General features: G+C 45.9%; 1 protein-coding gene and 1 long non-coding RNA gene across 3 annotated transcripts; both read right to left on the bottom strand.

Annotated features, from left to right (window-relative positions):
* Positions 1 to 3,998: 3,998 nt before the first annotated feature.
* On the bottom strand, positions 3,999 to 11,654 carry LOC143508702 (synaptic vesicle membrane protein VAT-1 homolog). Its single transcript, XM_076997364.1, is given in 4 exon segments — positions 3,999 to 4,024; positions 4,142 to 4,349; positions 10,936 to 11,301; positions 11,303 to 11,654. Coding segments are annotated over 4 exon segments (657 nt in total). The 5' UTR covers positions 11,360 to 11,654.
* A 2,301-nt stretch (positions 11,655 to 13,955) lies between these two features.
* LOC143508930 (uncharacterized) lies at positions 13,956 to 16,445 on the bottom strand. 2 transcript variants are annotated; one of them, XR_013129544.1, is made up of 3 exons: positions 16,283 to 16,445; positions 15,847 to 16,131; positions 13,956 to 14,156 (listed from the first exon to the last, which is right to left on the bottom strand). It is a non-coding gene; the product is annotated as an uncharacterized LOC143508930 (long non-coding RNA). The 2 variants fall into 2 exon arrangements; XR_013129543.1 differs by having other exon boundaries at positions 16,047 to 16,131.
* Between the last annotated feature and the right edge of the window lie 341 nt (positions 16,446 to 16,786).

Below are 16,786 nucleotides of genomic sequence, written 5' to 3'. Positions count from 1 at the left end.
CTCACTCTCTCCAACTCACTCAACCTCATTCTCACGCCCCCACCCGCCCGCTCTTCCTTCGTGGGTGCTCATGTACTCTAATCTTTTTATATATGCACACACATCTCACACCTGCACCCTCATCACCCTATGATGCTGTAGTTGAATAAAATGCTCTCGTACCGAAGATAAGAAAGAGTATAAACCCTGAAAGGGACATGCAGGAGGTGTGTGTGTGTGTGTGTGTGTGTCGGGGGGTAGGAGGGGCAAGGAAGGGGAGTGAAAGAATCTTCAGGCACATAAGTAGATTCCCATGGATAATTCTATTTGTTATGCTCAGGATTCAATCCCATTGTTTTTAAGGAGGAACGAGATGTGTTTATCTAATAATACTAATTTGAAATAAGGGCACATGAGAACAACAAACAGTGTTGATGGGACACAAGGAAGTCTTTATATTTCCCCCTCTACATAAACATTCACACCCATGGACACACACACACGCTCACAACACACAACTCATTTGGCAGCTGACACTCTGTCACAACAGTATGACCCATTTATATTGAGGAGAAACGTTTGCTAAAACACTGAGGAATTCCCACAGATTTCTAACACGCAAGCCATCCCAACCCACACCAGGAGGCTAACCAGAGGACAGGAGAGAGAGAGAGAGAGAAGAGAGAGAGAGAGAGAGAGAGAGAGAGAGAGAGAGAGAGAGAGAGAGAGAAGCCGAGAGAGAGAGAGAGAGAGAGAGAGAGAGAGAGAGAGAGAGAGAGAGAGAGGAGAGAGAGATATTAAAACTTGCCGTACAACATAACTGTTCGTTTGGACTCGCGTGTCCGGTCCGAACCCTATGCCTCTGTTTTCTCGTTGCCCCCAGTTTCCAAAAAGAAGAGAGGAGACTGTGGAAAAGCACGTCAACCACGGAGAGACGGCTGGGATGAGGCAGACACACGGCGGTGGGTGTCACAAGCCCACGGGCTGGACCGGGTAGCAGAGGCGGTCTTTGCATAGAGGTGTGGCTAGGCAACTGCCTTGGGCCCCTCCCACTCCAGGCCACTGTAGGGGCCCCCCTGATTAGCTGACTTATTTCTCGCATATTAATGTTGATGGGCCCCCCTAGCTAAATTCGCCTTGAGCCCCCACTAGTCCGCCACTGCCGAGTAGTCTGACAGAACAGAGAGTGTTGGTGTCACTACAGAGAGGTGGAGGAAAACCTTCATATGAAGAATCTTTGCTCCACACTTGGGGTGTGTGTGTGTGTGTGTGTGTGTGTGTGTGTGTGTGTGTGTGTATTACCGGCTAGACTGTAAAGTATGTGACAAAATGTGTCAGCCCGTAAAGAAGAGGCAGCCCTGACCATGTAGCACTCGACCCCGCCTCCCAGGCACTCGGACCCCGCCTCCCAGGCACTCGGACCCCGCCTCCCAGGCACTCGGACCCCGCCTCCCAGGCACTCGGACCCCGCCTCCCAGGCACTCGGACCCCGCCTCCCAGGCTCTGGGCAAGCGTCCCACACCTCAGCTCCCCGGGTCATGGTTAACTTTGTCATGGGTGGATTAATGAGGATATTGTTTTGGGGTTTTGTCCTCCACCAGCGTGTGTATAAGCTGCTCAAATAGCCGACCCAGAGAACCGCCCAACACAGTCCGGACCTGTAAAAGTGACAACTCCCCACACACCACCTCCACCACCACCACCACCACCACACGGCTACTGCTTCACAGTTGGAGGTCATGGAGTTGAGACACGAAGAGGAAACACATTTTCTGTTGGGGGATAAATTTATATATTATAACAAAAGAAAACATCCTGTGCACTGCAACCTCAAGTGCTTCCTGAGACACACACCCACACACCCACACACACACACACACCCACAGAAGCATGCACGGGACATGCAAACTATTTGTCTATGTATTTTATTTAGGTTCAGCTACTTTAATACAAGGTTCTTGGATGCCTTAGGAAGCATCTAAGGAAGCCTCTAACTAAAGAATGAATGAAAAATTTTTATTTAATCACAACTGAGCTTAACAGAACTGGAGTAATTTCCACTAAAGTTAAACTTAATATTATCATAATGCTGCTTGCAAAAACAAACACTACAGATGGAAAATAAGTAACACAAAGGCTTATGTAAATACACCTAGAAGAAACACACACGCTCACACACGTCACTCTTTGCAGAATTATCACGACAATACCAAACATTACAATACTGATACAGCACACTTAATTCCACACTGAAAGGGTGAAATACGCCAGAGTCAGGCAGAGAGAAGGCCAGCTAATCCTGGAGGGCAGCTGGGTGCCCTGCGGTGTGTTCTGACCAGAGCGCGCTGGACACACGCGGGTCAATCCAAGCCATGGACCCAGGCTAGCTGGACATACGCGAGTCAGTCCAGGCCGCAGCCCAGAAACTGCAACCCAGCAAGCAACACAGCAGGACTAGAACATTGAAAAGCCAATACAGTGACCTGTGCAGCCCTCAGACAGTCACCACCTCCACAAACCACTGTAGGGTTGCAAGCCACGATTGGCATCTGGCCTGAATATTTACAGCAATTGTTAAATGCACTTAGCCAGAGCGTCTTGCATATGTAATCAGCACATTTACATATGTAATCAGCACATTTACATATTCATTAAGCAGACAATACAGCAGGACAGCATTTGTGCTTCGTGGACTTGAACCCATGCCCTTGGTGCCGTTAGACCCTTTTCATTACCTGCTCTACTAGGGGAGGTTAATTAGTTATAATTTAATTACAAGCGGACCATCCCCGAGACGCCACAGCCACAGTCACACATGCAGCCCCATAAACACCTGCTGCAGATGAAGAAACACGTCAGTCATCTGCAACACACACCAAAGTGTGGCCGGTTACCTTCGGCAAGGCAACCATGGTGTGGCCATCAAATACACCCTGCACCACAAGCAAAGAGCTTCGCCGACTTCCTTCCAAATGTTAAAAGGAGAAACGAGTCCATAAGTTCTCCTTCGTTTTTTAATCCCACTAAAAGCCACGCCGACACAAACGCAAGGTGAGTTCTCGCCTGTAATGCCAACATGTGCAGTAACTCACACTGGGGCTTTATACCAATCTCTCATTGTCAAGTTTTTATAAGTCATTTGTTGGGGAGTCGGTCCTGTGTTTACACATTCAAGAAGAGGCCGCTGAAGGACTGCCCTCACCGTGCCAGACGTGACAGGAACCGCCAGGAGAATGATGTCATTTCCTGTTCTTTTTTTTTGTCTCTTCCAAACCCACACACACACACACACACAGTCAGACAGACACTACATTGGTGAAAATGTGCTACTCGACTTTTGATTTTTGCAGTTATTGTGCAGTGGGTTGTGGGAACGCCTCGTGAACAGGCTGGGAGAGGTAATTTTACTGGCTGCCTCGCTGAATAAACGGCAGGCCTCACCGCACATGCGCAGTAGTAGGTATCTAGCTAGCTAAATTAGCCATATTGTCAACGTGATTTGTGTTAAAGATGGCAACAGTCACCATGGTGACTGAAAAGAGTGGTCAGTGCTCTTTGATTTAAACAGTAATTTAGAAGGTTAGTAATTACACATGTGGATTACATCAAAGAATTACCATTTTCACAAACATTAACTGCACTGAGTCTTGGTTAACACCAACATGCTGGCTTGAAAAGTAGAATAATCATGATCAGATTAAAGTATTACTGTAAAACTACGGAACATTAAAAAGTGTAACATTAGGTGACTACTGAAAAGGAAGAGAGTTTGTGTTTAACATTAACTGTTAGCTGGGGCTATGACTTAATACATGCATGAAAGTGGACAACTATTTTAGCACTTTGGCATGCAGCAGTTTGCCCTGTGTGGTGGTTCAGTTCTGCTGCCATATTGTGTGTGTGTGTGTGTGTGTGTGTGTCCCGAGGCAGAGCAGCACTCCCAGCATGCTGTGCTCTTGCTCGAATGAAGATATGCACATACGAGTTTCTCTAAAACAATGCCGTATATTATCATTCCCTTAGAAGCCCAAGAGAACATCAACATCTGCAGACACTCAGTCACAAACACACCACTTCTGATGCGTTTTTGCACACACACACACACACACACACACACACACACCACACACACACACACACACACACACACACACACACACACCTGCAGCCATGTGGATAAGGACGCTCTGGTTGGGCCGCAGGTTGCCGAAGTCAAACAGCATCAAGTAGGCAGTGATGTAGTTGACCGGGATGGCAGCTGCCTCCTCAAAGCTCATCCCCTCTGGCATGAGGTAGGTGTGTGTGGCAGCAACCACTGCCACCTCCTTCCACAGCCCACTGGGGTTCAGGACCAGGACCTTATCACCCACCTGCAGGTAAACAGCCACACATATACACACACAAGAGTTGAAATATTTATGCTCAAATGTTTCAAGCATTACAAAGAATTCACAAAACACAAACATGCACATAGTAAACTGCTATTTTAAATAATTCAAGCTTAAAGAAGATTTTATAGAAGAGCAAGTGGTGGGATGGCGCAGTACGGAAGTCTCGGGGGCGCTGTGCGGAAGTCTCGGGGGCGCGGTACGGAAGTCTCGGGGGCGCGGTACGGAAGTCTCGGGGGCGCGGTACGGAAGTCTCAAAGGTGCTTCAGATATGCCAGATTCTCTCACTCGCTTCCCCCCGAAACATGGAAGCCCCATCCCTGCACACACCCCATCAGGCCGTGCTTCACGTCAGGCCATGCTTCATTAACTTGGAAAAGTTGGAAAAATTGTTTAGCATAGTTTTTTGTAGTTCTTCTGAAAAGGTCCATCATTTGACATATATTAAAGATATTAGATAGATATTAAAGACATCAAAGATATTAGGTATTAAACTGCTGGTGATGGCTGATGATTTGACTGATCATGATACTGATGAGATTTGACTTTAACATATTATGAAAACATAGCCTTGCTCTGGACTGGCCAATGTGTTAATTACATATAAATCTAATTAATTAAAAGTAGTTCAACAAACCACGCCATTCCTGTTTAAACATTACACTTTCACACAATACATGTCCTGTCCTGTCTGGAGAGGCATTCAGACCCCTCTTTTTCCCATCATAAACAGGAGAATATCCATGACCGTAAACATTATTTTGTGATACAGTATCCACTTTTCCCCAACCTAAAGCTTTTAAAAAGGTTACTGAAGAGTTTTAACATTAATCTGTTTGATTAATCTGTCCGTTATGCATTTGATTGATTACTGGGGGAAAATATTTTTTAAAATATAGGAATCATAAAGATTTTCCTTTTTATGCATACCACAACACAAAATCAATATGGGGGCTATGATTAGACTCCGCAGCGGACAGAAAAGAAACCCATCAGAGCCATGTTCCCTACCCCCCCCAGCCGGGAGTGTGGAGCCATGTTTCTGGTTCCTCCAAAACTGCTCCCTCCAAAGATAAGAACAGTCAGGGTTTACCCCACGTTTGGCACACACACCCATGGGCACGAGCAGAGCCAACTTGGCCATGACAAAATTGCAGCTGATGATTGTAGAGAGTGCAGAACCATCACAGAGCCCATCTTCAGAACCATCACAGAGCCCATCTTCGGAACCATCACAGAGCCCATCTTCGGAACCATCACAGAGCCCATCTTCGGAACCATCACAGAGCCCATCCTCGAACCATCACAGAGCCCATCCTCGGAACCATCACAGAGCCCATCCTCGGAACCATCACAGAGCCCATCCTCGGAACCATCACAGAGCCCATCCTCGGAACCATCACAGAGCCCATCCTCGGAACCATCACAGAGCCCATCCTCGGAACCATCACAGAGCCCATCCTCGGAACCATCACAGAGCCCATCCTCGGAACCATCACAGAGCCCATCTTCAGAACCACCGTTTCAGTGTGAGCTTGCATGATGTAGAAACAGGTTAGTAAAAGGTATCAACCTGAATAAAGATGCCAAAGTGTAATGTTGATCAAAATGTGTGTACTAATAAATATAACTATTTAGTTAAGCCAAATGGCTGTCCACTCAACATTAAATATAGATCAAACTCAGAAAGTCTATGGTGTATAACCACGCTGTTCCATAGGAGATACCCAAAGGAAACTTCATTTAACTAAGATTTTTGACTAAAATATGCTTTTCCATAACATACTGGGCAACTCATTTTGTAGAAGTAGAATCTTCTACAAATTAGTACATTTTAAATTAGTACATTTTAAGGTAATAATTTTTTTTATCCAGAAGTCAATTGTGATTGTGCTTTTATTAATCAAATGAACAATGAAAATGTCAGAATCACAATGCACCCATACATTACTAGATAAAGAAATATTCGTTACTTAACAACTCTGCTAACTTTGTCTAATGTATTCTTTTGGTTCAGACACGAGTTCATTTTAAAGACTGGAACTCAAAAAGGAAAACTGCAAAAGTGAAGAAAGAAACCAGAAACAATAGAAGGACACAGGAAGATGGATGAGCCTAATGTCAAAGTCAGGCGCACACACACACACACACACACACACACACACACACACACACACACACACACACACACACATACATATACACCCACACCCACACCCACACCCACACACACCCACACACACACACACACACACACACACACACACACACACACACACACACCTCCAAACTTCCCCTGGATTCAGGAAACACAGCAACTATGTACATACACGCATCTAAAAAGACTGTTTACTTTTGATTAACTATAAAGACTATAAAATATATGGCTTGACATAAGCACAATATGCTTTATGTTTATAATTTATATATAGGAATTGGAAGAAAAAAAAATCCTAATTGCCTTTTTCTCCACTTCATTAATGCCCCCCCCATCCCCCCCCCCCTTCTCCACAACAGGAGTTCCTCTCATCAGGGAAAGGCCAGATTATTTAGCCTCAATAAACATGAGACTAGATGACAGCCATGCAAACACACACACACACACACACACACACACACACACACACACACACACACACACACACACACACACACACACACACAAGAAACATACATGTAGTAACATGCACCAACACACACACACACACCAAACAAAACATACACACACATGCACCAAACAAAACATACACACACACACACACACACGCACACAACCTCCCATACACTCACACAAAAAACACAAGGGACAGGAACAGTTCCAAGCTCTCCCATGTACGCACAAAACAGCAGATTATCATACACAGACAAATATGAACAGACACGCCCTCACACACACATGCACTCACTTACTGAACTGACACTGGCCTGTGTGACTATACACAGAAACGTATGGGTGTAAAATCAAAACCCCGACACACCTAAAGACATTTAGAGAAAAAAGGACAAAGGGGAAAAAAAATAGATCTCACACACACACACACACACACACACACACACACACACACACACACACAGCAGACTATTGAGCCCAATTAAAGAGTGCCCCCTCTTCCCCAGGCCCACACCCCCCTCACTTATTCAGCCCCATCACCATTTCTGTCTCCTCATCTCCTTCCCTGCTCCACTCGGTTACCCCTCCCTCACTCCCCCTCTCTCTCACCCCACCCCTCTCACTCTGCCTGTCTCACCCCCTCTCTCGACCCTTACTCCAACCCTCCCCCCTCTCTCACTCCCCCTCTCCTCACTCCCCCTCTACTCTCTCACCTCATCCCCCTCTCATTCTCCTCCCCCCCCCCCCCGTCCACTCTGCTGTGCTGAGCTGCTTTTCTGTCTTTAATTGGAGCCACTGCACAGAGTTCATCAATAGCTGTGGGTGCCGTAGCCAACATCTACCATGACTCAGAAGTTATCCTGAGCATTCACACAGTTCCTGCTTTTCAGCTTTAAAAGGCATATGCCACATTTAAATGATGATCTTTGAATCATACACTGACTATCGTGTGTACACCTTTAGTCATAGTCACAAGTAAATCACACACCCACACAAAAGATTCTTGTTTATGAAAAGCTCAGCAGTTATTTGTCTGCATTTTCCCCACGTAGCCATTATCACTAAGAAAACCTTCAGCACCACTGAACCATTAATGTAAATACCATGTGGTGATACTATTATGCTACCAGTACTTATCATTTCTGTCTCCATGCTTTTCCACACTTGTGACACTTACTCGGTTGTCAATACAAACACGACATCCCAGTGATCTGTTCTGATCTGTTCTGTCCCGAGCACTGACATCATTCTTTCAACCTGGTGATACTGCTCCTGCACAACTTTTGCACATTTGTCTGTCACTAGTAGGTCTAGTGTCTACCACCATTGTACCGTATTTACATAACACAACGACACCGCGATACCAAATGCTTTTCATAGATAAACAGTGCTGCTTCCTGGAAGAAAACCTAATCTCTCCCTACATTACAACATTATTAGTAAAGCAAACACTCAGAGTGTGGGGTTTGAACTACACTCGGTGTGGGGAAGCGGCTCTGTGAGGTTCATCTCAGACTATGGCTGCTGTTATACTGCTGCTATTAGAATACTGACACTAATCTCCAGGTGTACTGCGTCTCTCAGATAAGATCTTTTAGATGTCCACCAACCATTCCTTCATGAGACAGAACCTGTGTCCAATCATACGCCTTTATCTCGGTTTTATTTTATTGGCAGGTATGTTCCTATACACTCAAATAAACAATGGCCAGGGAACCAGATTTTATACTGAACAGATGTTACTACAAAATGTACCATGAGTGAGCACTGCAGACACAGAACATGTGTAAACCCAGATGGGTCCTGTTCCGGCTGACACCTCATTTCGCTCTCTAGAGATGCGCATGTTTTGGGAGTGGGCGGAGCTACAGCTGCCCACTGGGTGCTGGTTATCTACACACTCAAATCAGCTCTAACCCCCCACCCCCACCCACCCACACACACACACACACACACACACACACTTCACTGGCTTTTAGCATGTCACATCCACAAAGACTAAGGAGGGAGGTACACAAAAGACAAAAAGAGCAGGAGAGAGACGGACAGAGAATGAGAGAAAGACAGCAGAAAAACAGACAGAGGGACGGACAGGGAGAAGCAAGCAGGAGGAAATTCCATCTTGACAGTGTGGGCTTAGGAAAGATAATTGAGAACAGATGTGAGTGATGTGTGCAGCGGGGCTCTGATAAACGCTGTCATATATCTGCTGTGCATGTGTGGTAGGGGGTAACATGCATTATTCATATAGAACAGCAGATGAAGAGAAACACTGGCCATATCAGAACTGTTCAGCAATTGTTCTCTTTTTCGACATGTCATGTGAAGTATTGTCATACCCAGCCTTCATTGACCACTTTCATTACCCACAAGTTTGTGTGTGTGTGTGTGTGTGTGTGTGAGTGAGAGAGAGAGAAAAAGAGAGAGAGACTGACAGATAGAGAACAATGTCAGTTTCTCTTTGCCTAATCTTAAAACTGCATCATTATACTAAAGTCAGGATCAGCAAATTCCACTCCAAGGCATTGCATGTTTACCAGTGATTCAAGATCATATGCGTGGGTGGGGGTGCGTGGCCCAGTGAGATGAACTGGGATATGCATCTGTCCTCGAGTAACAGCATAGCTTAATATACAGGGTTGGGTTATAACCCTACGGGGTAATTCAAGCCTAATTCTTCTCGCTCTCTTTCTTCCGCACATACACATTTCACTGTGTCCTGCACATCATTCTTCAAACGACTCAAGAACCCTCGGGAGTTGTGAAAAGCATCCAGTCGGAGATGCTTTAAAACAGCTTTGGAGAGCGTTGCCATAAGGCGTCGCCATGGACACCATCACGCATGACTCATCGATTTGTTCCTATGGAGTGAATTGAAAGCGACAGCGCACAAGTGCGGAGAGACAATTCTTGCTACGTGTATTAAGCACTTTAAATTGATGTTAAAAACTGCATAAATTTATTCCAAAGTCTTACATATTTTTTTAAAATATGTTTCCAAAGTTAAATGGCTAGACGCGCAGACAGGACAGGCGGAGTCGCTGAAGTAGAAAAACGATTATTGTCGAAGAATGGAGCAAAAATAACAGCAGATACCAGAGACTATCTCTGTGTAAGAACACGCCAAGATGACAGGTCACACACACACACACACACACATTTCCTGTCTGTGATTGCGCCTCGCCCTTTTCCTCCGCGTCGGCGGAATGATAGAAAGTGTCGCCGCATCCCCCCCCCCCCCCCCCCCCCCCCCCCCGTGCCACCCGCCCCCCTCCTCGCCCGTGTACCCGCCCGAGTCGGTACCGGTGCCGGAACTGCCGCCTAATTCTACATTTTCCACTCCAAACATGTAATATCAGCGCTGGTGGCCGTCGTGCAGGTCTGGACCCGTTTAGGACGCCGGGCTGCGCGCGACGCCACGACCCGTCCGCGCGCGACACTGAAGCGGGGCGGCGGCTCCGTCGCGTGCACCGAGTACCAAACGCGCGCGACTCCTGCTGTCGCGCGTATTCGCACCAGCGGCCGCATAAACGTGCACGACAGTTTCAACTCCCTCCATTTAAAGTCACAGCAAGTGACATCTGGACGCGTCCGCCCGCAAACGTTTGGGTTTGGTTCCGCCCGGCTGATCGGGAGCGCGAGAGGAGCCCGGTGATGTAGAGACGAGACCAGTGTCCCCCCCCCCCCCCCCTCCTTGTCTATTGTCTCATCAGAGCTGAGACTAGGAGGCAAATGTCATTTCTCTTTATAGCTCCATGACCAACATACAGAATGAAAAATGGAAAATGATTAACAATAAAGAAACGCACGAGCGCACCGTGGACATATCGGCCCTTATAATAAAGAGTCTCTTATTCCTCGTAGATATTCGTGAGCACATTAACGCGGCATTAACGTGTCTGGTGCGTGTGGAGACAAAGAGTTATAAGATACTGGAGTAAAACATGAACATCTTGCCTTCCTAGTGGTCACATCTTCCCCAACAGCCTCGATGATCCCGGAACACTCCATGCCCGGTGTGGACGGCGGGGAAGGGAACTTCTCGTACAGCCCCTGTCGGGCCAGCAGGTCGGCGAAGTTTAGTCCGCACACTTTGACCCGCACCATCACCTCGCCGCTCTTCAGAACCGGCCGTCCCTTCTTCACCTGCAGCTTCACCTTGTCGTAGCCGCCGAAGCCGGTGAGGACGAGAGCCCGGTAGCTGAACGCGTCCTCCTCGGGGCTCTTCTCCGCCGGTGCCGCCGTGGCCGCCTCCTCGGTGCTGGCGGGCGGCGGTTCCGGCTTGTTCTCGGTTTTGGGCGACTCGGGCGGGCTTCTTGTCCGCTTGCTGCTTCTGCTCGTCGGCGTTTTGCTGCTGGGCTGGTGCGTCTTCACCGGACATGTCTGCGGTCGGTCGGCGCGAGCGCTCAGAGGTGCTGGAGTAGGTTCGGCTCGGTTCGATCAGCCCTGGCGTGGACGTGCTGCGTGGACGGGAGATGGAGACGAATGAACGATCCTGCGAGCGTCTTTCAAACCCCGCTGAGATGGCGTGCTGTGGGCGTGGAGGACGGAGAGAGGGAGAGAGAGAGAGAAAGAAAGAGGAGTAGAGATGCCTCGCGACTACGACCCGGGGTGACGGCGCTTTACTAAAGGGTGTCGATATGAAATGAGGGTGGGGGAACCGCAAACTCCGGAGAAACGGATCTGCGCAATACAGGGACTCGGAGTGTTTAAAGGGTCGCCTTCTCTATTACTCATCTATTTTCCCGTTTCCGTTTGGCGAGTTTTATGATTTATTCATTAAAAAAAATGAAAAACACGTCTCTTTGTATTTCCAGGTTATATCTCAAATGTTGCTACAGTTGATGTCGGGGTGGGGGTTATATTACTAGTCCAGGAGAAATCAGGATGTCAAGGAAATCATATACATATGGTGGAAATATCATTTCCGTGTGAGATGTATGTGTGTGTGTGTGTGAGAGAGGAGAGAGAGAGAGAGAGAGAGCGAGAGCAGAAGGAAATGTCTGTTTATTCCTCCAGTTCTCGAGGACGGACTGGGATATGGCCGAACCTCCGACACCGTTGTTAGCACTGTCAGCAGGCGCGGTGTGCTACTCCCAACGCGACCAGAAGAACCACCAGACTCTTTATTCTACAGTAATCTCACTCAATCTGATCTGTGCGCATCCGCGAGCGAGCTGTCCTTCAGATTCACATCGTAATAGGATTTAGAATTCATATTGCCACCCTCTTCATGTTATCTGATTTTTAGATATTTTTAAAGTTTATTTTATTTTACATCCTCAGTGAATGATAGGTTAAATTTACATTGCATATTGTCATTATTTTTGACTCCAAAAAAAAAAAAAGTATTTGTTGTAAAAAGTTTAACTACAAGCTTTTTACATATAGTCTCTTCATTTCACATGGTCATCAGTAACACGTTATTGTAAACTCACTGGGAGACCTAGACGCTGGTAACATACGATGGTAGTCCGCCTTTTCCTATCACCCTGGAGAAGTTTAAATCTACGTCTCGTCTCTTAATAAGACATTTATGCCAGAACTCTAGAGGCTTTTTATATACTTACCACACTGTAACCTGGAGCTTTGGTTTACATGACAGTGATAAGAATGAAGTCATACAGGTGTGTTCTTGCCTTTATCAGCCCTTCAGAGTCGATGCTCTCTTCCAATTGTCTCTTCATGTTCATGAGGATTCTTTCATCTCTTACTTCACCTGTTCATGGCTCTTTATGTAGTTTACTATTACTAATATCTTCAGTGCCACACTTCTTTAGAAGTAAACAGTAGAGTAAAGGCCTGTCCACGTAGCAGCCTGCATAGAGTACTACTAAATATACATTACATCCCGCCGCAGGATGTAAGTACCACATAGTTCATTTTTATACATGTATTGATTTGGCCATGTACCTGGATGAACCTGGAAGACTATTTTACTAACATAACACTTCTTTGGTCCTCATGTTAGATGCAACAGAACCACACTAAAGACCATGAATTTAGTCTGCAACGGCACATCTAAAATGAACTTTTGGTCATTGTCTTCTACACAGGCCGGTCCGGTTAATTAACCCTAAGATGAGGACATACTGGGATTGGGGATATGACTCTTCCACACCCAGATTTAAACCGTAACCCATCCAGCTAACCAAAAGAGTCCATCGATTTGATTTGCACTTTGGCAATCTACTATAAATTAACATTTTACTCCCCAAACTTGGCACCATTTGCAGTATTTAAGTCTATTGGCATAGTGTACAGAAGGCATGAGATTAATCATTCCTACTCTCTAAAAACAAAAGTATGTGCTGACCACTGAGAACTGAAGTTGTTTTTTCTTTTTGATATATTCACAACGTTATACATCCTAACTGCTGTTAGATTGTGGACTTTCTGCAATTAGCCAGCAAGTGAGGTACGGGGCACACACCAAACAAGATATTTGTGTTGACATGTGTGGCATGCTGACGTGTCAATAGGGCTGTAGAACCAGACAATCTGCAGAATCAGACAATCTACAGAACCAGACAATCTGCAGAACCAGACAATCTACAGAACCAGACAATCTGCTGAATCAGACAATCTATAGAACCAGACAATCTACAGAACCAGACAATCTGCCCTAAAAACAGGATATCTGGCAAGCCTGCTTGTGCACGATCCAGTTCAACAACATATGGCAAATAAGCAACGGAGCAGCCAATTATCCGATTACTTACGCTCCCTTGAAAGGGACGGCCTGTTAAATAAAGGGCTGTGATTGCTCTGGTCCACCCAGCATCATTGTAAGCTCCCTCGAATTAAAGCTGACACTGCACACTAACCTCGTACTCATTTCCAGACTGATGCGCCAGTATAAAAACACAAAACAATACTTATAATACGAGTATATATACAGTAATTTTTTACAATTTAAACAAATTGTCATAGCTAAACATAGATAAGGTTTGCTGAAGGAAGATTAAATGAGCAGGAGACTTGCTAAGTGCAGCTAGCACTGGATCTGGCTGCATGACCCACCTGGCTGTGTCCACACCGGAAAACGGTTATAAACACACAGCTCCACAGGCTAGTGGTTCTGCTTAACTCCGTTCAGTCCAGTTTGGGGTCCAGCTGCCACACATTGCCCCTTCTTCAGTTTCTTTCTTCCTGCTGAATGTGTAACCTGTTCTGCCCTTGGGGAGGAAGCACAGCATACGTTTTACCCCTAGTGTGTTGTAGAAAATGAAAAGAACGCATTCTCAGTATTCCTCAAGATGATTTTTTAAACATTCCTTTAAACTGTTCACAAATCTTTAACAGATAAAAACAATGGGAATAAAACAGAGACAATACAAAAGTGTATAAGTTATTGAATTTTAAATATGTGTGTGTGTGTGTGTGTGTGTGTGTGTGTGTGTGTGTGTGTGTGTGTGTGTGTGTGTGTGTGTGTGTGTGTTTGCGTGCACCCAGTTTTGAATTTTAGATCCAGTAGCCCTTGCACACAACATGAAACGGGTGCAGTGCTACACCATTCACGTGCTGGGGGACACGTTGCTGACAGACCAGGCTTCTTGGGACATGTTTTACTCCATTGCACCTGTTCCCTTTGCCATCACCATGGGTTGGGGATGCATGTAGAGACACATGAAGAAATCAGGTATCCAGGATGCATGTAGAGACACATGAAGAAACCAGGTATCCAGGATGCATGTAGAGACACATGAAGAAACCAGGTATCCAGGATGCATGTAGAGACACATGAAGAAACCAGGTATCCAGGATGCATGTAGAGACACATGAAGAAACCAGGTATCCAGGATGCATGTAGAGACACATGAAGAAACCAGGTATCCAGGATGCATGTAGAGACACATGAAGAAACCAGGTATCCAGGATGCATGTAGAGACACATGAAGAAACCAGGTATCCAGGATGCATGTAGAGACACATGAAGAAACCAGGTATCCAGGATGCATGTAGACACATGAAGAAACCAGGTATCCAGGATGCATGTAGAGACACATGAAGAAACCAGGTATCCAGGATGCATGTAGAGACACATGAAGAAACCAGGTATCCAGGATGCATGTAGACACATGAAGAAACCAGGTATCCAGGATGCATGTAGAGACACATGAAGAAACCAGGTATCCAGGATGCATGTAGAGGACACATGAAGAAACCAGGTATCCAGGATGCATGTAGAGACACATGAAGAAACCAGGTATCCAGGATGCATGTAGAGACACATGAAGAAACCAGGTATCCAGGATGCATGTAGACACATGAAGAAACCAGGTATCCAGGATGCATGTAGAGACACATGAAGAAACCAGGTATCTAGGATGCATGTAGAGACATAAAAGGGAGCGGAAAAGAAAAATTTAGAAAAATGTTTTCAATCTGCATATTCATGAACTTCCAAGTAGCTTGAACATGCCACATGCACTGAAGGCCTCCATGATTCCATTGGTAAGCGGTTTTCATTTTCATGAGTGAGCGTTTGGCGCCATCTCATGACTGTAATTACAAACTGGCCCACGAGAGTCCCTCAGCTATTGCTAAGTCCTGACAAAGTTAAACACAGAATGTTTATGGGGTTAACCATGCTTGCTGTGTCTTTAGCCAGATTTGATTTACAGCTTCTATCCATGACAATTTTCTTTCCTTCTTCACTGATATTGAATGTAAAACATACGCTGCACAATCATGAACTATCAGCTTGAGTTGAAAACATCTACAATACTTTAGTATTTTCAGCTTTTTGGAAATGTAGCACTTGACAACAGCACAGGTCAAACCTGCGAGCTCATGTTAAAATGTATAGATCACAGAAAGGCATTAAGGTCATAGAGAGGCATCAAGTTCTCACCACACACTCACTGTTTCATACTACTGCACTCAGGGAGTCAAAACAAAACCAGTTAATGGAAATTTTGCATCACTGCCCTGCTGCCCACATTATAGTTTTCACACTAAAAAAGCTAAATGGATTCTCAATTTCAGCAGGTTATCCAAGGATCCCTAAAACAAAGAAAAAGAATCAAGCCACACCCACCCAAGAAGAACATTCCAGGAAGTACCTGTGGCGTACTGTAGAGGGCGCCAAACTTCTCTGCTGATGCCAGGAAGAGCCTGTGGGACCTGAAGGAATGTTGTAGTCTCCTCCTGCCCCGGGATAACAAAAATCAAGGCTGTGTGGAACTTACTTCAGCAAGCCACGAAGAGCCAGGCACATGCCGTCCTTGGGTTATCGCTACTGTTTTGCGCCTAATTTCTCTTTTTGCATTCCCCCTATGTGCACAGAGAAGGACTTTACCTTATGTCATCCTCTGATGGATGCCTCAGGATGAGGGCCATGAAATAATTTGCTTCAACTGCAAACTCCGCCCTGCTAGACAGGAATATGTTGCAGGGGGGGCTCACCAGGGCCACGAGACAGCAGTAGACGCTCTCAACACAGACTCCATCTGGTGGCCTGCTTCAACCTGCACATCTACTTCAATAAGAAACAAGTGCACTTGGCATGAAAGCTTAGAACCATGAGATTGAGTGGGGGTGGATTAACACAACCAGAAATTCATTTCTGTCCGCCTAAAATAAATGGAAAACTAGCCATGAGGAGATCAGAACCTTGTAAAATGTAAGTGTTGTAATGAGGTAATGGGTAAGTGTAGTGAGAGGTAGTAATGACGGCCTAATAGGTGCCTGTAAGTGTGAAACACCAGCGGGGGGGGGGGGGGGGGGGTTAAGCCAAGCCGCGCTTCTCCCAGCCCACGATTACCCAGCAGCCCTAAAGCAGCACGTGCACCTGCTCCTGCCC

This window comes from Brachyhypopomus gauderio, chromosome 2 (assembly GCF_052324685.1).
Source record: "Brachyhypopomus gauderio isolate BG-103 chromosome 2, BGAUD_0.2, whole genome shotgun sequence".
Lineage (NCBI taxonomy): Eukaryota > Metazoa > Chordata > Actinopteri > Gymnotiformes > Hypopomidae > Brachyhypopomus > Brachyhypopomus gauderio.
The sequence above is the reverse complement of the archived record's forward strand: the minus strand, read 5'-3'. Positions and strand labels throughout refer to the sequence as shown.